The 16138-nt window shown below is 40.7% G+C and overlaps 3 protein-coding genes and 1 pseudogene across 3 annotated transcripts; all 4 read left to right on the forward strand.

Moving 5' to 3' along the window:
- The first annotated feature begins 3289 nt into the window (after positions 1-3289).
- On the forward strand, positions 3290-4428 carry LOC122309277 (transcription factor RSL2-like). Its single transcript, XM_043122683.1, has 5 exons — positions 3290-3574; positions 3662-3922; positions 4039-4104; positions 4212-4277; positions 4399-4428. The coding sequence occupies exons 1-5, from the start codon at positions 3290-3292 to the stop codon at positions 4426-4428; spliced, it is 708 nt and encodes a 235-aa protein (XP_042978617.1).
- Positions 4429-5476: 1048 nt separating this feature from the next.
- On the forward strand, positions 5477-5974 carry LOC122309281. Its single transcript, XM_043122686.1, has one exon. It carries the CDS (start codon positions 5477-5479, stop codon positions 5972-5974), a length of 498 nt encoding a protein of 165 aa, XP_042978620.1.
- A 4629-nt stretch (positions 5975-10603) lies between these two features.
- On the forward strand, positions 10604-12281 carry LOC122309289 (annotated as a pseudogene).
- Positions 12282-14211: 1930 nt separating this feature from the next.
- On the forward strand, positions 14212-15691 carry LOC122309629 (transcription factor RSL2-like). Its single transcript, XM_043123158.1, has 5 exons — positions 14212-14732; positions 14838-15107; positions 15205-15270; positions 15357-15422; positions 15552-15691. Exons 1-5 carry the CDS (start codon positions 14235-14237, stop codon positions 15648-15650), a joined length of 999 nt encoding a protein of 332 aa, XP_042979092.1. The 5' UTR covers positions 14212-14234; the 3' UTR covers positions 15651-15691.
- The last annotated feature ends 447 nt before the right edge of the window (positions 15692-16138 follow it).

The raw sequence follows: 16138 nt of genomic DNA on the forward strand, positions 1-16138 counted from the left end.
TCTGTTGGTTGCTATCGGTTGTATTGGAGGTACTGTGACTGGACTATCAACCTCATCTTGTCCATGTTCTCCATTTGTTTCTCTTGAATCCTTTCGAGTGGAAAACTTCACCTTTTGTGAATCACCAAGTGTTTCGCTATCATGGCTGCCTTCACTGGAATCTTTATGCTTATGTGACTTAAGCATCTCAGATTCGTTGAATGTTACATCTCTATTGATAATCACCTTTTTGGACTCTATGCACCAGAGTCTATACCCTTTTACACCGGTACTAAAGCCCAAGAATTTTGCTTTCTTGGCTCTAGGATCAAGCTTACTTTCTTTAGCATGATAGTAAGCAGGACATCCGAAAACGTGTAAAGAGTCATAATCAGTAGCATGTGTACCTCTCTACATTTCAGTGGGTGTCTTTCCGTCATTGGCAGTTGTGGGTAGTCGGTTGATGAGGTGGTAGACATATGTCATAGCTTCAGCCCAAAATTTCTTACTGAGTCCAGCATTCAGCAACATACATCACACTTTCTCTAATAAAGTACGATTCATTCATTCTGCCACATCGTTCTGCTGCGGTGTACCTCGTACCGTGAAGTGTCTGACAATTCCCTCTCTTGGCATACTTTCATGAAGGGGTCTGAAGTGTACTCACCTCCATTATCAGATCTGAGCCGCTTGATCTTCCTGCCGGTCTGAGTCTCAACCATTTTCTTCCAATCAAGGAAGATTTTTAACACTTCATCTTTATTCTTCATCGTATACACCCACACACGACGAGAATAATCATCAACAAAAGTTACAAACCAATGTTTACCTCCCAAAGATGCATTTTGGGTAGGTCCCCAAACATCGGAGTGCACATAGTCAAGTATTCCCTGTGTATTGTGTACTACGGTTCCAAACTTGATCCGCATCTGCTTCCCCAATACACAGTGCTCACAGAAAGACAGTTTACCTGTCTTGGCACCTTTGAGTAAGCCTTGCTTCACCAGTGTTTGCAAAGCTTTTTCTCCTGCGTGTCCCATACGCATATGCCAAAGACTGGTGGTGTCAGCATCAGTCTCATCTATCTTCTCACAGCCCGTGGAAGCTCTTTCATCAACAGTACTTCCCTGCAAGAAGTACAAGTTTTCTCGCTTTAACCCCTTCATTGCCACCTGAACTCCCATTAGTACTTTGAGAGTTCCGTCTTCAATGGCGATTCTGAATTCCTTTGAATCCAGAGATCCCAGTGAGATGAGATTCTTCCGCAAGTCCGGAACATACCGAACTTCTGTCAGAGTCCTGACGCTGCCATCATGCAGCTTTAACCGAATGCTACCTATTCCCTGTGTCTTACAGGCACTATCATTGCCCATAAGTACTGCTCCACCCTCGATCTTTGTGAAGTCAGTAAACCAGTCCCGATTGGGACACATGTAATAGGTACATTCGGAATCCATAATTCATTCATCGGAATGACAAATGGATGATGAACTTATCAAGGAAAAATCTGAATCATCATCTCTGTCCACGACATTGGCTGTAGAGGGTTGATTCTACTGTTGTCCCTTCCGGTTTGGACAATCCTTCCTCCAGTGTCCTTTGTTGTGACAAAAGGAACACTCGTCTCTGGCGAGTTTTCTGTCGACTGATGAATCACGTGATGTGGCCCGGGTTTTCGATTGAAAACCGTTCTTCTTTCTGGGATACCTTGACTGTGGTCTCCCTCTTGCTGTTAAATCTTCACTTGATGTATCTTGCTGTACCTGCTTATCCTTTTTCCGGTACTCATTGCTAATTAAAGAACTAGATACATCGTCAAAACTAATACTTTCCTTCCCATACAGTAGAGTAGTAATTAAATACTCATATGTATCGGGCAAGGAATTTAACAAAAGTAAAGCTTTATCTTTATCTTCGATTTCAACATCTAAGTTTAACAAATCAGCAAGAATTTGGTTGTAACTATTCAGATGTTCAGACATAGAAATACCTTCACGAAATTGGAATCTGAAGAGCTTCTTCTTCAAGTGCAAACGGCTCTCAATGCTCTTTTTCATGAACTTATCCTCTAATTTCTGCCAAAATACCCTAGCATTTGTCTCTCTCATGAAAAAATACTTTTGTTATTTGGTAAGGCATAATCGGATTGTACTACAAGCTTGAGTATTAAGCTTCTTCCAACCCTGATCAGTCATATCATCTGGCTTTCCTCCCAACGCAATATCCAACTCTTGTTGGATCAACACGTCCATGACTTCACACTACCACATGCCGAAGTTGCTTGTTCCATCGAACTTTTCAACTTCAAACTTGGCATTTGACATAGTGGACCGACGTCCTGAGCTACTGGCATGTTCAGAGCTCCTGTCTCTTCTAGATCCTTCCATTTGAATTTAGAAAATTTAGACTCAAAATTTTAAAATTCTAACCGTACGGATGAGTCCGGAACGATCCAAATAGTAGAAAATCACTATTTGATTGCTGAAATCAGACTCCGAATGGTTTAGATCAAGCCGAAAATGGATCTGAAAAACGGACGGTTTTGATCTGTCTGGCGCGTGGGATGCATGCGCTGCACAGTGCGAGTGGGCAGCGAGTAGGCGCATGGATTACACGCACTACAGTACCTTGTGCGTGTGGGGGAGAGTGAGGCGCGTGGAGTACACGCGCCGAACCTCTGTAGGGCGCGTGGGGGCACGTGAGGCGCGTGTCCGTCACGTGTCTTCAACCTCTGGAGCGCGTGGGGGCGCGTGGGCGCATGTGGCTCAGTCGTCTTCAACCTCCGATGCGCGTGGGGGCGCGTGAATGACAGCAGATGCACGCGCTGACCTTCTAGGGGCGCGTGTGGGCTCCTCCGACCTCCGTTTTCGATTCCGTTTGCGGCAACGGATTCATCTCGACGCGAGGAACACCTTGGAGTTTTCAAAAATTGATTTTGAGCAACTTGAATTTTTGGACAGCTCGAACCAGAGCTCTGATACCAATTGTTGTGCCTCTAACTTGTCCGAAAATCACACAAACAATTTTAAAGTAGTTCAGCAAATTGCTTACGTCCACTGGAGGCTCTTTTATAGAATTTGTACAAGATTTATGACAATCTACAAATTCTCAATTCTCTCACGTCCCTCTTTCTCTTTCTTTTCTCTTCTCCCCACTACCTTCTCTGCAGATCAGAACTCTCCTATTTATAGGAGGAATTCTCCTCAACCAGTTGCTAAATACGGTGCAGTAAATTGCTGCTAAAATTATGGGAGGCGCCTGATAAACGATGCCTAACAAAACAATGCACCTTACGGTGCATGTGCCACTCATGGCCACTTGGGTGGCTTTCAACACGAATGACAGCTCAATGTCCATGGATTTTGGAATGATGGGAGTGAAAAACATCGGCTCCTTTCTCATTGAAGGGGATGACTGCTTGAACCAAGAAAAGAGTGATGGCAATGCAGAAGAGCCTGCGGCTGTTCTTCCTCAGAATGTTTCAGTACTGCACAGAGAGGAAACTCAAGAAATGCCACTGCCAGAATCAATCCTGGAAGGCAAGTATAACAACGCACCGGATAATTCCAAGAAACGATCTCGGATAACTGGAGATGTGAGTATAATCGCAAACTTTTCACCCTAATCTTCCTAATGTGTTACATTTTTGCCTAGGAATCTGATTCATGAAATATTAATGTAGTCTGAGACGAAAAAGAGGACTTTACAATCAAAGAAGAATAAGAAGACGAGCGACAATGGCCGAGAAGATAATAATACTGACCTTATCGGGCAGAGCTCGAGCAGCTGCTCCTCGGAGGATGACTGCAATGTTAATTATCAAGAGCCGAATGGAGGCTTGAGTTCACATTTGAGCAAGAAAGAGCCCGCTTCTTCAATATTGAATGGAAAAACAAGAGCGAGTAGGGGATCAGCCACTGATCCCCAGAGCCTATATGCAAGGGTAAGTCCCTATATAAATACAAGTAGCACATTGATCGACAACTTTAAACTTTCTGTAAGTTTGCTGCCCGGGAATATGAAGACTTATATAATTGATATTTCCTTTGTGTCTTGCAGAAAAGGAGAGAGAGAATAAATGAGAGGCTGAGAATCCTACAGAACCTTGTCCCTAATGGAACAAAGGTAGGCAGAGTTCTCTCCATGAACTGAAAATAGCCAAATATTGTTCTATTTATTAGTCCAATTGTTACGCAGAATTCTCAAAAATATTTCTTATATATGTATTGAAGGTTGATATTAGCACAATGCTCGATGAAGCTGTCCAATATGTGAAATTCTTACAGCTCCAAATTAAGGTAATGACAAAACAGATTCCTTCTTTTTACAGCTTGCAAGAGCAGCACTCCTAGCTAGCTTTTCTACTTGAATCTCTTGATCATTAACCTCATCTTTAGTTTTCTTGTCTGGACATTGTAGCTTTTGAGCTCTGATGATCTATGGATGTAAGCCCCCATCGCTTACAATGGAATGGACATCGGCTTAGCCCACCCGGAAAATAGTCACAAGACAAAACAAGGGTCCGCTAACCATTATGTAATGGCTATACCTCATAATTAATGGAAATATTACTTGTATATGGAGCTACAAAAGTCCTTTTTGAGGAGTGATTTTCTTCAAAGATTCAATACTACATTATTGTTTTGTACATATTTATCGCTCCACTACATAAAATGAAAATCCTGGTCTGGCCACCTCGTATAAGTTCAAATTATAAAAAGGTGATCAATGTTGTTTTTACCTGTAAGTGTAAAACCAGTAGGTTTCAGTCAGACATTTCGAGTTAAGATGTAAATGAATTCTGAGATTGTTTTCTCAATCTAACAATAAAGATTTAATTAGATCTGTTTTGGTTTCTTGATGCAAATAATATTGTCCCGTTTGGTTCGCATTTTACAATTGATCGCTAGCTGTACATGAATTCATATAATCAGAAGTAATACTTGCGTTGCCACGTGGGACATACCCAGTTTTTGCCTTATCTTTTAAGTGGATTTGGGTCGTTTACCAAAGTGATCATAAAATTATATTAGGGGGTGAAAAAATCAATTTTCATCTTTATTCAAGATGTAGTGTAGCTTTTGCACTCTCCATGTCCAACTATTTATAGTTGCCTCAATAATTATACGATCAACATTTACCTTCAGCCTTGTTTATGTACACCACGTATGGCGAGAGCACTTTTCTCCATACCAATATCCCCTGATTTTGTCAACTCACATTCAGGTTTTGACCTTCTGATGGTGATTGAAGTGCTACATTTTCTTTTGATCTCTAATGTAATATCATGTCTTTTTCTCCACTTTTTTGTCCTTGTTTTTTTGTGTGCGCCGGGGCGATTTCAATCTTGGATTTTTCGTCCAGAATGTGCACAAGAATCAAAACAGAATGGTTCTAGTGTCTCTTGCAGGAAAGCTTTCTTGTAGCATATGCAAGACAACAACCTAGTGTCTAACCAAACATTAAATTTATATTTTTGCTGGTCTCTCTTAGTGCAATGCATACAGCAGAGGAGGCCAGTTTTATGGTCCAGTGGCTTGATAAACCTTCAATACCCAATGGGACAAATACCCGTTCAAGCTTAGGAGTCCCATATACTTTTTGGCCTTTTTATGATTCAACCATGAACATGGCAGGGCTCACTGAAAGTTCATGCATTTATTTGGAATTCCCTAGTACTAGATTTTACAGTCTTCCATCGGAGAGTAGTTACAGTGGTGGTAGACTGAGCCAAAAAAGCGACTACTTGAGTGATTTCCAACCAATTTTGACATCCACTTATAACTTCAGGTCCATGGATTCAGTTCCTTATCTCATTGATGGGGATGACTGCACGAACCAAGAAATAAGTAAGGGAGATGCAGAGGAGTCTGCTGGAAACATGCCCGAAACTGTTCTCCTTCACATGGATTTACAGCAAAAAAGGAAAACTGATGTTCCAAAACCAGACTCGATCTCGGAAGTCAAAACTGACAAGCCATCTGAGAATTCTTGAAAAGATCTCTGAGTTCAGGATATGTAAGTGTAATTGGCAAATAATGAGCTTTCCCTCTTATTACCATTATGTTACATTTTGCCAAGTGATGAAAGTTTGTTGTTTTACCTGTTGACTATGATAGGAATGACTTGTATGGCATTTTCTCATATAATATAGGTTAATAGGAACAAGAGGATTGCGCAGTCCAAGAAAAGTCAGAAACTTTCTTTGACTAGCAACAGAGAAAAAGGTGGTTGGCCTTGATGGACAGAACTCGAGCAGCTGCTCCTCGAAGGATGATTCCAACACTTCTCAGGAGCTAATGGAGTGACTCCAAGCTTGAGCAGCAAAGAGCTTCCTGTTATGAGTGGAGACAAAACGGTGAACAGTGAGTCATGCACCGTTTCTTTCCTTAGCATATTAGGTGCCACTCACAGACACGCACAGTGTCTGCAGCAAGTGACACCTCAGATTCCTGCGTAAATCACTGCACTGAAAAAAATTATAGGCTGCTCTCTCCTATAAATAGGAGAAGCTCAATTGAGGTGTGTGCAGACAAGTGTAGAGAGAAAATAGATAGTGTGTGCTGCGTGTAGCACTGTGCAGAGAAGACAGAAAGAGAGTGGGTGAGCAGAGAGAGTTTACAAGAGAGGTTTTTGTAAAAATTATTTCATAGTGAAATTACAGCAGCTGTGGACGTAGGCAATTGCTGAACCACGTTAAATTTCGTCTCTCCTTTATTTAGAATCATCTTTGTTTCCGACCAGCTCCTAACAACTGGTATCAGAGCTCTGGTTCGAGTTGTCCAAAAATTCAAGTTGCTCAAAATCAATTTTTGACAACCCCAAGGTGTTCCTCGCGTCGAGACGAATCCGTTACAGCAAACGGAATCAGAAATGGAGGTCGGAGGAGCCCACACGCGCCCCAAGAAGATAGGCGCGTGCATCTACTGCAACTCACGCTCTCCCACACGCATTCGAGGTTGAAGACGACTGAATTTCATGCGCCCACGCGCACTCACACGCCCTAGAGGTGTTCCGCGCATGTATTTCACACACCTGAGCCGAGCCGAGCTGTGTAGCCATGACCGAGCCGAGCCGTGTTCCTAAGCCGAGCCAAGCTGTGATTCTGAGCCGAGCCGAGCTGTGATTCTGAGCCGAGCCGAGCCGTGTTTCTGAGCCTAGCCGTGACTAAGCCGAGCCGACGCCATCCTGCCACTTGTCGCACTCTGGTTGGCCGAAACTGTTTTGGCCTGTTTAAACTCAATTTTGATCCAATTTTGACGATTCCGAACTCGTTTCTAGCTAATTTAAGTGTTTCGGATGCAACGGTGATCTTTGTTTGTTCAAATTTGAATTCATTTGTAAAGTTATGGCTGGAGAAGAAGTTAAAGGTGCTGGTATCGAGAAATTTGACGGTACATACTTTGGCTACTGGAGAATGTAGATAGAGGATTATCTCTATGGGAAGAAACTACATCTTCCACTTCTAGGAAGAAAGCCAAATGACATGAGTAATGAAGATTGGAGTTTCCTTGATAGACAAGTGTTGGGAGTCATTCGACTGACACTGTCAAGATTAGTTGCACACAACGTGGGAAAGGAAAAGACCACAGCGGATTTGATGAAAACTCTATTAGACATGTACGAGCAGCCATCAGCTAATAACAAAGTGCATTTCATGTACAAGCTATTCTAGTTAAGAATGGCAGAAGGAACTCCAGTTATTCAGCATCTGAATGAGTTCAACACCATCATCAATCAATTAGCTTCAGTGGGGATTGAATTTGATGATGAAGTACATGCACTGATTGCTCTGGCTCAATTGCCAAAAAACTGGGAAGCCATGAGAACAGCTGTTAGCAATTCTTATGGCAAAACAAAGATGAAGTATCAAGATATCCGGGACCATATTCTTAGTGAGGAAGTTCGCAGAAGAGATATAGGAGAAGTATCAACTTCCAGTTCTGCCTTAAACCTCGAGACGAGAGGTAGAGGAGCTAGTAGAAGTTCAAATCAGGGCAGGTCAAAGTCCCGAAGAGGCAGAAGTAAATCTAGGTTTGGAAAACAAGTACAGTGCTGGAATTGTGGCAAGATTGACCACTTCAAAAATAATTGCAAGGAAGCAAAGAAGAAGAATGAGCATGACTCTGCTAATGCCACAATAGAAGACCTCCAAGATGCCTTATTCCTTTCAGTCGACAACCAAATTGAATCTTGGGTGTTAGATTCAGGAGCTTCATTCCACATTACAGCACACCGAGAAATTATGCAGAATTATGTCACTGGTGATTTTGAAAATGTGTATTTAGCAGATGGTGAAGCATTGGAAATCGAAGGCATGGGAGATGTACCAATCAATCTGCCCAATGGAAGTGTATGGTTGCTACAGAAGGTGCGACATGTTTCCAAGCTCATGAGGAACCTGATTTCTGTAGGACAACTTGATGCTGATGGGCATTCGGTACTATTTACTGGTGGCACGTGGAAGATAACAAAAGGAGTTATGGTAATAGCTCGAGGCACAAAAACATGTATTCTATACATGACTTCAAGCATTAGAGATACTGTTGCAATTGTTGACGCAAATACCAACCTATGGCATCAAAGGCTTGGTCACATGAGTGAGAAAGGAATGAAAGTACTATTATCCAAGGAAAAGTTACCAAAGTTGGAATCAACTGATTTCGACATGTGTGAAGGTTGCATTTTTGGAAAGCAGAAAAGGGTTAGTTTCTTAAAAGATGGCAGAACTCCAAAGTCTACAAAGTTGGAGTTGGTGCACACAGATTTGTGGGGGCCATTCCCAGTCGCTTCTCCTGGAGAATCGCGGTACTATGTTTCCTTTATTGATGACTCAAGCAGGAAAGTATAAGTTTATTTTTTGAAAAATAAATCTGACACATTTGACACTTTCAAGAAGTGGAGAGCCATGGTTGAAAATGAAACAGGCTTGAAGTTAAAATGTTTGAGGTCAGACAATGGCGGAGAGTACATCGACGGAGGGTTCAAGGAATTCTGTGCTACAAATGGGATTAGATTTCAGAAGACTATTCCAGGGACGCCGCAGCAGAATGGCGTAGCTGAACACATGAACAGAACTCTAAACCAACGTGCCAAAAGCATGAGGCTGAATTCAGGATTACTTGAATGTTTTTGGGCTGATGCAGTTAACACTGCAGCTTATTTGATTAACCGGGGACCTTCAGTTCCCTTAAAGTTCGATCTACCAGATAAATTCTGGAGCGGAAAGAAGGTAAATCTTTCCCATTTGAAAGTTTTTGGCTGTGTATCATATGTTCACATAGATTCTACTGATTGTAACAAGTTAGAAGCCAAATCTAGAAAATGTTTTTTCATTGGTTATGGTGATGAAGAATTTGGCTATCGATTTTGGGATGATAAAAATCGCAAAATCATCAGAAGTAGAAATGTGATATTCAATGAGCAGATTCTGTACAAAACTAAGTCACAAGCTAAACCTGAGGAGCAGCCAAAGAAACCTGAGGTTGTTGACTTTGATGTTACTCGAGTCAACACTGATCAAAACGAGGATCAAAAGAATGATGATACACAGATCGAACAACGTACACCACTCACTGTTATTCGAAGATCTTCAAGGACAATTAGGCCACCACAGCGGTTCTCACCATCTCTACACTACATCTTGCTAATAGATAGTGGTGAACCAGAAAGTTATGATGAATCTCTATGAATTGAAGATTCGATCAAGTGGGAGAAAGCCATGCAAGATGAGATGGAGTCACTGATGTCAAATCAGACATGGGAGCTAACTAAGTTTCCAAAAGGCAAGAAGGCTTTGCACAATAAATGGGTGTACAGAATTAAGGAAGAGCACAATGGTAGCAAGCGCTACAAAGCCAGAATGGTCGTGAAGGGCTTTCAACAAAAGGAAGGTGTCGACTACACAGATATTTTCTCCCCAGTTGTAAAATTGACCACAATCAGACTAGTGTTGGCAATTGTGGCTGCAGAGAATCTACATCTTGAGCAGTTAGATGTGAAGACTGCATTCCTTCATGGTGATTTAGAGGAAGACATCTATATGCACCAGCCACAAAGATTCTCAGTAAAGGGAAAAGAGAATCTAGTTTGCAAACTGAATAAGAGTTTGTATGGCCTAAAACAAGCTCCACGACAATGGTACCGAAAGTTTGACAACTTCATGTGCAGTAATGGATTTACAAGATTGCAGGCTGACCATTATTGCTATATGAAGAACTTTGACAACTCTTATATTATCCTACTGTTATATGTGGATGATATGCTCGTTGCAGGTTCAAGCATCGAGGAGATCAATAAACTGAAGAAGCAGTTGTCAAAGCGGTTTGAGATGAAGGATTTGGGTGCTGCAAAACAAATCATTGGTATGAGAATTATTAGAGACAGGTTTAATGATACTCTCAAGCTCTCGCAGGAGGAGTATGTAAAGAAGGTGCTCAAAAGGTTTAACATGGACAAGGCGAAACCAGTGAGCACACCCTTAGCTGGTCACTTTCGACTAACTAAGGATCAGTCACCAAAGACGGAGGAAGAGCAAGAATGCATGAACAGAATACCCTATGCATCTGCTATTGGTAGTCTTATGTACGCCATGGTTTGTACAAGGCCAGATATTGCACAAGCAATGGGAGCTATGAGCAGGTATATGAGTAATTCAGGAAAGCAGCATTGGGAAGCAGTTAAGTGGATTTTAAGATATCTACAAGGCTCTTCAGATACGTCACTATGCTTTACAAAAGCAGGTTTAAAACTACAGGGATATGTAGATGCTGATTTAGCAGGTGATGTTGACAGCAGAAAAAGTACTACTGGATTTGTGTATACGCTGGGTGGTACAGCTGTATCGTGGGCTTCTAAGTTATAGAAGATTGTTGCTCTCTCAATTACAAAAGCGGAATACGTTGCTATAACTGAAGCGGGGAAGGAAATGGTTTGGTTGCAGTCATTCTTGGAAGAATTGGGAAAGAAAAATGAAAAAATGTATTCTGCACAGTGATAGTCAAAGTGCTATTTTTCTTACAAAGAATCCAGCTTTTCATTCCAGAACAAAATACATACAGTTGCGATACCATTTTATCCGATCTCTTATAGATAGTGGACAGCTGATATTTGAGAAGATTCGAGGAACAGAGAACCCGGCAGACATGTTCACTAAAGTAGTTACTGCTGACAAACTGAAGCTGTGTATAGTTTCAGTTGGCCTCCGTACTTAAAAACATGACTTGAAGTTGCTGTAATGGTCGCTATGAAGATATGTAGACTCATTGGTCTCCAAGTGGGAGATTATTATGAGTGGAGACAAAACGGTGAACAGTGAGTCATGCACCGTTTCCTTCCTTGGCATATTAGGCGCCACTCACAGACACGCATAGTGTCTGCAGCAAGTGACACCTCAGATTCCTGCTTAAATCACTGCACCGAAAAAAAAAATTGTAGGCTACTCTCTCCTATAAATAGGAGAGAGCTCAATTGAGGTGTGTGCAGACAAGTGTAGAGAGAAAATAGATAGTGTGTGCTGCGTGTAGCGCTGTGCAGAGAAGACAGAAAGAGAGTGGGTGAGCAGAGAGAGTTTACAAGAGAGGTTTTTGTAAAAATTATTTCATAGTGAAATTACAGCAGTTGCGGATGTAGGCAATTGCCGAACCACGTTAAATTTTGTCTCTCTTTTATTTAGAATCATCTCTGTCTCCGACCAGCTCTCAACAAAGAATTGAAGGCAAAGCAAGAGCCACAAGAGGATCGGCAGTGATCCCCAGAGCGTCTACGCAAGGGTAAGTTCACTACAAATGCTACCACTTGTCATCACCAAACATCATTTAAAAAAAAAAAAAAAACTGCTGCCAATCAATATAATTAATAGGTAAGAAATTATTCCTTCCCATGCATTTTGCAGAAAAGAAGAGAGAGAATAAATGGGAGGCTAAGAATCCTACAGACTTGTCCCTTAATGGAACAAAGGTAGGCAGTTTGCTCTATGTAGCATCAATGGTGAATGGAGTTCCTGGAACTTATTCAATGGTATTGCAGGTGATATTAGCACAATGCTTGATGAAGCTGTTGAATATGTGAAGTTTTTACAGCACCAAATTAAGGTAATAGCAAAACAAAATCCACCTTATTCCACATCCTTTAGGTAATTGACATATCGCTATTTCTAAATTTAAACTTACTGGTCTACTTTTTCATTTTCTTGCTTGTAGCTCTTAAGCTCCGATGATCTATGGATGTATGCTCCCTTAGCTTATAATGGAGTGGACATTGGACTTGATCTGAAGATCAACCTGCCCAAACAACAGATATAAGATATAAAAAGAAAGGTGGAACAGCTTTCTACATGATACCAGAAGAAGTCATTTCATCAGCTTGTTTGGATGAGTTATTATCAAGTTCTTTTAGTTAATTTTCACTAGGAAATAAATGGTATCATGAACATCTCATAAAGTCCGATCTGTTCTATCTTGTTCCCATTTTAGAGTAACGGACGTGATTTGAGCTGCGTTCTTTAGTTGACATTACTTGGTAACTTGGAGGGATAAAAGGAAGCATAGTACTGGGCCTGCTCCAAACTGGAAGTAACGACTAGGTCTAGGCATCTGTCACCAAACGTAGTTATCATTGTATTTAGTTTTAGATTGTTGCAGGTGTCTCATGAAGTACCTGTTTATTTTGGTTCCAGAGTACTATAATTAATTGGGAAATGCCCCCTTATTTGTTTAACGACAAGAACTTGATTAATATATAGTATCACCAGATCATTGATGGCACTTTATGCAATATGTAAGATTAATAATTCACTTAAGTGGGCACATTTACTCTACTCAACAGTGATTGACCCAGAGGAAAAAAAACGCAGCGGTTGCTTTTCATCATGTGAGAGCACACTGAATCAATGACAATCATCCTCCATTGAATGATTAGATTGGATAAATTAATATAGAGATCGATGCAAAAGACTGCTCCAGCTGTCTTAGCAGTGGGTTTTATGTATTCATGTCTGAGAGATTCAAAGAGATGAATTAGAATCACGAAGCTATCACATGTAGTGCAACTCCAAAGATTATTAGTAGGCCAGAGTTTGCTTTGAATCAGTCGCAAAACTAGGCAGGCAGGTTTTTTTGGAAGATGAACTGATGAACACCTTGAGAGAGTATTCAAGCGAGACTGTAATAACATGTTGTCGGGCTTGGATATATGTTTTTTTATACTGTTTATTGCATAGAAAAGTGCTGATACACCAAAACAATGTAATAACAAATACAAAAAGGAAAGATGAAATTAACAAAAATGTTCCATTTCAATCTCTAAGGTCAGCCCAGAACTTAAGCCAGGCCGCCAACCGATAGAATATCTGCCATGGCAAGTACACATATGTAAGAGGTAGCCCTTAGATAAAATGGATATACCTTGATAAGTTTACACGTTCACATTTCAAGTCTTGACCATCAAATGCTGATTCACAAGTTCCATATTATCCATTATTGCCCTATTCTGTTTAATTCTATGCAGCACGAATTTAATGTCACTTCACCGTTTTCTTCCTTTTTTCTTTTTTTTTTTTTTTTTTTTTTGTGGTGAATTCCTGAATGAAAATTTCTTTGGTACTGCTCTATCTCATTGGGCAAGCCTAATTATTGGATGCATACTTTCTTTGGTGCGTGTGTAAAAAACATTGAAACAAGAGCGAAGTTGAAATCATGAGATTAAAAACTGGTTTAGTCACCAACTTAATTCAATTTTAAAATCATTCGAATTGGGGGAGATGTCATTATCATTATGTCAATACAATTATTAATGGTTTATCATCAGCCCCACGTTCTCTCCATAAAGTCTCCTCACCAAATCCGACTCTTATATTCTTCCCTTTTATGCTATAGGATACCTTTTTAATTATCAGTTTTGATACTAACCAATAACAGTTAACCCTTCCAGAAATATTCATTGACTCTTTTATTTATTTTTGCATTATTTTTTTTAAGATTTTAGTAACCAGGCGCTACAGGCCACTGAAAGGTTGCATCATTCTAATATGCTTGAACTTGGTCCCTCTCTGAGTTGTCCTTAGCGGGGCATCAAAAGATCTGATATTGATAATTTGGGCTTTTGCATCTAATAATTATTGGCAATCATGTGATCACCAAGAAGTCAACCTTTTCTAATTATAGCTGTCGAATATAAATACTTCCATAGTTTCGTCTTGAACCATCGTGCTTCTCTAAAAATTTGAACCCTTAGGAAAAACAGAGATTTCCCAAGAAATGGAGTATAGCAGAGCTATATCTGGGGAAGCTATATTTATGGCTCATAATGAGGGCTTAAGCTTTGAAGTCCCGTCTACTTTTTGGCCTTGCCATGATTCAGCTTTGAACATGGCAGCCCTAGGTGAAGTTTCCGGCTATTCTTCTGATATGTCTAATTCTAAGTTTTACACTGCCTCACATTTTAGTGGCAGTAGCTACTACATGAATGAGTCTCATCTAATTCAAAATTCCAGTGGTAGCTCCATGTCCATGGATTTTTGTTTGGCTGGCATGAAAAACAGCAGCTCTTTTCTCATTGAACGAAATGATTGCTTGGACAAAGAAACGAGTGAACGGAATGCAGAAGAGTCTGTTGGATATGTGACCGAAGCTGTTTCTCCTGATATGGATTCACGCCCTATAAGGGGATCCAAGATGTCAGCTCCTGATTCAATCGTGGAAGACCAATGTAACAACTCATCTGGGAAATCCAAGAAAAGATCTCGGAGTTCAAATGTGAGTATGCTGACAATATTTACCTACTCACCAATGCGTTACCATTTTTCCAAGTGAAAGAAGTTATTTCCTATTCACGATGAAATCTTAATTTCAATAATGCAGGTCCCAAAGAACGTAAGAAATCAACAACCAAAGAAGAATCTTAAGCTTTCTTGGCCCAGCAACGAGGAAGAAGATGGGAATAATGGTCTTGTTAGGCAAAGCTTGAGCAGCTGCTCCTCAGAGGATGACCCCAATGCTTCTCAAGAACTGAATGGAGGAGTGACCTCAAAATTGGCCTCAAACTTAATAGGGCCTGCAGCTTCAAACTTGAAAGGAAAAACAAGAGCCAGGAGGGGGTCAGCCACTGATCCCCAGAGCCTTTATGCAAGGGTAAGTCCCCCACAAACGCTTGCACATTGACCCAACTTTATGGAAATTTTCCTGTCCATGAATCTGATTAATTGATCTTTTCATTTGTATCTTGCAGAAGAGAAGAGAGAGGATAAATGAGAGGCTGAGAATCCTACAGAACCTTGTTCCTAATGGAACAAAGGTAAGCAGTATCCTCCATCTGAACATATTGTTCTCCCAGTCTGAAGTGCACCTGAAATTCTCAAAATTGGTTCTTTGATGCTGCAGGTTGATATTAGCACAATGCTTGAGGAAGCTGTCCATTATGTAAAATTTTTACAGCACCAGATTAAGGTATTAGACAAAGGGAATCCGTATGGTAAACATTGAAAGATCAGCTTGACAAAATGGTGCTACCTTTATCTTTCCATGTTCACTATCTAACCCCACCTTTTTTGTTCTTTCTTGTTGGGGGCTCTGTAGCTCTTAAGCTCCGATGATCTGTGGATGTATACTCCCATCGCTTACAACGGAATCAACATTGGACTTGATCTGAAAATCACACCGCTTAGAAAACCATAGAAGATAAAAGGATAAGACAGCCGTCCATAGATCAGCACAGCACCGCATGTGAAACAGCCATGGCAGCTACAAGTGGGGTTTATTTGCATCAGCAAGGCAACTCTCAAAGTCCTATTATCAAGGTCTATGAGCGAAACTGTCACAGATAATTCCTAAAACTAAGGCCGCTTCAATGAGTTTCCTTCCGAGTGTGACAGACATTATAATTTGAGCAGAATTTCTTCTTATGATCACAGTTTTGAGATCCACCGATTCAGATTGGCGGCCCAATGTAAATACCATGTACATTAAAATGATTAATATGACAGGAACTGGTTATCTCAGTTGTGGATATTCTGCTTTAACATACTTTTAAGGGCAAACACAAATGTTTGATACGCAATATTCATCGAGAGCCGAATATGAAAAGTTGCAAATATGGACATAATGTAAGTAGAGAAATAACACTTGCAGTCGTGAGTGTGCAAGCACTGTGTAATCACTTTGAA

This window comes from Carya illinoinensis, chromosome 5 (assembly GCF_018687715.1).
Source record: "Carya illinoinensis cultivar Pawnee chromosome 5, C.illinoinensisPawnee_v1, whole genome shotgun sequence".
Lineage (NCBI taxonomy): Eukaryota > Viridiplantae > Streptophyta > Magnoliopsida > Fagales > Juglandaceae > Carya > Carya illinoinensis.